Source organism: Austrofundulus limnaeus, unplaced genomic scaffold, assembly GCF_001266775.1.
Source record: "Austrofundulus limnaeus strain Quisiro unplaced genomic scaffold, Austrofundulus_limnaeus-1.0 Scaffold78, whole genome shotgun sequence".
Taxonomy (NCBI): Eukaryota; Metazoa; Chordata; class Actinopteri; order Cyprinodontiformes; family Rivulidae; genus Austrofundulus; species Austrofundulus limnaeus.
In genome coordinates, this window is record NW_013952480.1 from 1,876,019 (window position 1) to 1,880,129 (window position 4,111).

At 39.7% G+C, this 4,111-nt stretch overlaps 1 protein-coding gene across 1 annotated transcript in view; it reads right to left on the reverse strand.

Moving 5' to 3' along the window:
- casd1 (CAS1 domain containing 1) overlaps nt 1-4,111 on the reverse strand; it is a 22,635-nt gene that overhangs the window by 6,152 nt on the left and 12,372 nt on the right. The window contains exons 10-14 of the mRNA XM_014011253.1: nt 1,583-1,672; nt 1,394-1,513; nt 1,087-1,243; nt 920-999; nt 634-735 (exon numbers count right to left, since the gene is read on the reverse strand). Of these exons, the coding sequence (XP_013866707.1) occupies nt 634-735; nt 920-999; nt 1,087-1,243; nt 1,394-1,513; nt 1,583-1,672 (549 nt within the window). The remainder of the gene's footprint in view (nt 1-633; nt 736-919; nt 1,000-1,086; nt 1,244-1,393; nt 1,514-1,582; nt 1,673-4,111) is intronic.

Consider the following 4,111-nt stretch of genomic DNA (forward strand, 5'->3'; position numbering starts at 1 on the left):
GTCTTTGTCTGCAATGATTAGACACGTTTTTTTATTATTGTCATTAGTGATTATCTCAATTTTGACTAAGAGAATTGACAAAATCACAGAAAACACAGAAGTTCCACTTCTGTGATGAACATAATTGTCTTTGAACACCCAGATTGGACCCATGCCAGGTTTTAATACCATTGCAGACGTTACTGCACTCCCTAATTGAGCTAGAGGCAACGTATGTTTTTTTTAGGTGAAGCAATGTATGCTTTTTGTCTTCCATCTTTACCGGATGAGAGAGCGGCAGGAACTATAAACATCCTTGAAAGCTCTGTGCAGCCAMCAACTATAACGCTGCTGCCCCTTCCTCCACAAAAGACCAGAAACCAGTGCATGAAAGTCTGAAATCATGTGCAGTCAGTTCAACCAGTATAGCATGATCAGATTAAGTGTTTACATGGACCGTTTGGATTATCAATCGGCATAAACCACCCCCTAAATCGGATTACAAATTTATTCCGATKGAGCTGAATCAGATCAGAATATTCCAACTGGGGCGTTTAGATGACACAAAATTGGCTGTTTATTCCATTACTTATGTCCATGCAAACATAGCTTCAAGTTRTACTAAACGTAAAGTAAAAAAAACATTTGACTTACAAATCGGTCCAGCTTCCATCTGAACCACCACTCGTGGACGCTTCCGTTTAGCTCGAAGAGCATRGAGGTGGGCCACACGGAGAAGGTGTTCTCGAAAAAACTCTGGGTTCCAGAAAATAAAACGAACTTCACATGAGAGCCAGACAAACTTAAACCAAAAACCTCTTTAAAGCAGACTTCAGTGGGTAATCTTGGACCAGATGCTATACTACACGTGCGGTTTTAAGAGTCCGAAATCAAACTAAGTTTAGACACATTTAAATGCAGTTGTGTGAAAAACACCCACCTGTGAAAAGGCAAAAGAGCAGATGAACAACAGGAGGCTTAGTAACTTCATCAGAACCCCAAGATGCCACATTCCACTGCCTGTCCAGGAAACATGACACATATTAACTCAACCGTATCATATTGAATTTATCTGCCCTGTACAGTTTCACATGCTTTGACACCTACTGTTGGTCCTCTTCTGAAGGATCTGAGGCCACATGGCCATTGTGGCGTAGATGATGACAAACCAGAAAGTCACCAAAGGGACAAAGTAATAAAACTGGTAGGGTCTGTCCATTACGACACAAAGTACCACAACCAGGAAGTTCAGGCGGAACAGCACCTATGGATAAAAATGTAACTGTAATAAACCACAGCTTATCCACTGATAATAAATCTTGCTGATGSGTCTTTAATTTGCTTTGTAACTCAGCAGCACAAACAGTAGTGTGTTGCGAAAGAAAGTTAAAGTATAACTAAGCATAATCACTACCTGYCAAACTCTATAAAGTCCAAAGTCTCCTTTGAGCCAGAAAAAAGAAAAGTGTCCATAGCCYGTCTGAAAGAGGTACGCTGCGACCAGCACCCGCACATGCATGTAGACGGGAATGAACTACAAGAAAAGACATTGTTAGATTTGAGCACATCTGCAAACAAATATGATAGGAAGATGAGGACGCACAGCACTGGCTCCAGAGATGTGATAGATGAGGATGACGAGCTGCATCCAGCCTTTCCACTCATCCGTTTGTTCTCGGTTCAGTAATTTAGTCTGGAATAAATTTTAAAAAAGGGAACAAATAATCAGAAATTTGCAGAGAACAAACAAAGCAAAATTTCTAAATTTAAAAACATAAAATTGCAACCTTTATTCTGAAAATTAAAGATGTGTAAAATGTGAATAAAAACAGAATGTAGTGATTTTTAACTCCTGTTTATCACAGTCAAGCATCCCCTTTAAGAACTGAGGAGACCTGATGCTGGAGGTTTGAGGGAAATACCCCATTTTTGTTTGATTTAAGATCCTAACATATCAAAAMTCCTGTGTCTATGCTAATTTCTTTGTTTTATGCAGTGTCAAATGTCAACTGGTGAGAGGTCTGGACYACAGGAAGGTCAGATCATCATCTGGACTKTTCTACTACAAAGCCATGCTGTTGCAATGGATGCAGCTTGTGGCTTATTACTGTCTTGCTGAAATATGCAAAGCCTTCCCTGAAAGAGTCGTCTGTATGGGAGCACACGTTACTGTAATCGATATACAATTTTCTGCATTGATGGTATATTAATGCACCCTCATACCATTAGAGAGGTTAGGYTTTTGAATTGTGTACTGATAACAGGCCACCTCTCTAAATAAAACTGCAGCGTCTCAAAACAATTCTCAAATTTTGATTCATCAGACCACAGAACGGTTTTTCATTTTCAGTCCTTTTCAAATCAGCTTTTGCGATGGCTCCTCCTTTGCATGATAGAGCTTTAACTTGAGTGTGTGAATGGCAAGATGAGCTGTGTTTACAAAAACCCCTCGTTGCCCCTGTCCCAACTTCTTTGATACATGTTGCTGCTACAAAATTCAAAGTTACATTTTTTTCCCTCCTTTAACATTTGATGTGTTCCCTGTTTTACCGTGAGCACAAGATGGATTTATGAGATTTGTAAATCATTTTTATTCACAATTTACAAAATATTCCAACTTTGTAAAACTGTTGCATCTTTATTTACTMCATAACTGTTGGGTTAAATCATGATACCATTCAACAGCTCAGTACTTACTACATTTGTTTTCTGCAGATATGTTAGAGCCCCACCCATCCTTGATTTCAGTCTTTCAAGTTCTTGTACAGCTGGATAATTGTGTTGAACAAAGTGAACACAAGAACGACAGCAGGTGTGTTCCAGACTTGCCATGAGAGATTTGCAAATCTGTTCAGTGGGTTTCACATGTAATCTTTAATAAATTCTGTGTTAATTTTCTCAAAGGTTGTCTCCTGTTGATCCATCCAGAATCAAAAGGACCTGGTGAAGAGTTTATCTTAAATAAATAAATAAACTTTCAACAGCTTGGGGGCTCGTCCGGGATTCTGGAAGGATCTCATTTGGCCAGGGGTGGCTGCCCCCCACGGACACTGCGGGTTTGAGGCCTCACATCAAAGACAGGTAAGCAGTGCCTGTGTATAGATGAAGTCTGCTATATTCAGCTGTTAAAACACTAAATTTATGGCTGAAGRGTCCTGGGGTGAGTGGTCTACAAAATTGAAAGGAGACCGTTGAGTCATTTTTGACAACCTAATTTTTTGTCAAATATATTACCTAAATGATAAGTAGAAATTGTATATTACAATAATATTGATAATTTTGCTTGTTTAGTGCTTTAAAACTAGCTCACGTAGTTATTTAGTTTCTACCTTAAAGGGGGGGATAGGCCCCCTGGGCCTGGGGCTCCAAGTAAGGGTTTGGAACCCTTTAAGGTCAACGGAAAACACAAAGATAAAGTGATATCTAAGAAGGACTGTTGTTAGCAAATCTTGTTCTGACTTTAATAATTCTATCTGCAGATAAACAGAATATCATGACAACCTAGGTCATTAAAGGATGTCATGAATTACTAGCTTAAACATAAAAGTATTAGTTCCATTACAGTTGTCTAATATTTTTTCCTTTCTGTTTTTGTGTTGAGCTTTCATGTTTCTCAGAGGGTCGAGCCTGAAGCCTGCCTGAGGGTCAACGACCTCAACATTTTAAACACACTACCAACGACAGAGGATCAAATCATGGCAGAATTCACACTGGAGGTTTGAAAAGCCCAGCTCTGTTCATGTCACAAGCAGAGGTTGGTAAACCTGCATGAACACAAAGCACTTCATTGGAGAAAGCTGAATCGTTTCTGAAATAATTCTTGCTGAGATGCGAACACAGAGAGACTGCTGTAAAGAACTGTTCAATAGGAGATCTGATCTGGTGAGTCCAGGGTCAGAGGTCTTCAGACAAATATCAGTCTTCACAAGCGGGCAAGGCCAAGACTGAGATCATGTAGTGTGAGGTCATTGTCATGTGACAAAACAAGAGGCTATTCCCTCACTAGCCAGAAGGGCGGCTCCAGGGGCGACCATCTTTGAGGGATTGTTGAAATCACAACTTTCATAAAGTACAGTGGTTTGCAAAAGTATTCATACCCCTTGAACTTTTCCATATTTTGTCACATTACAAC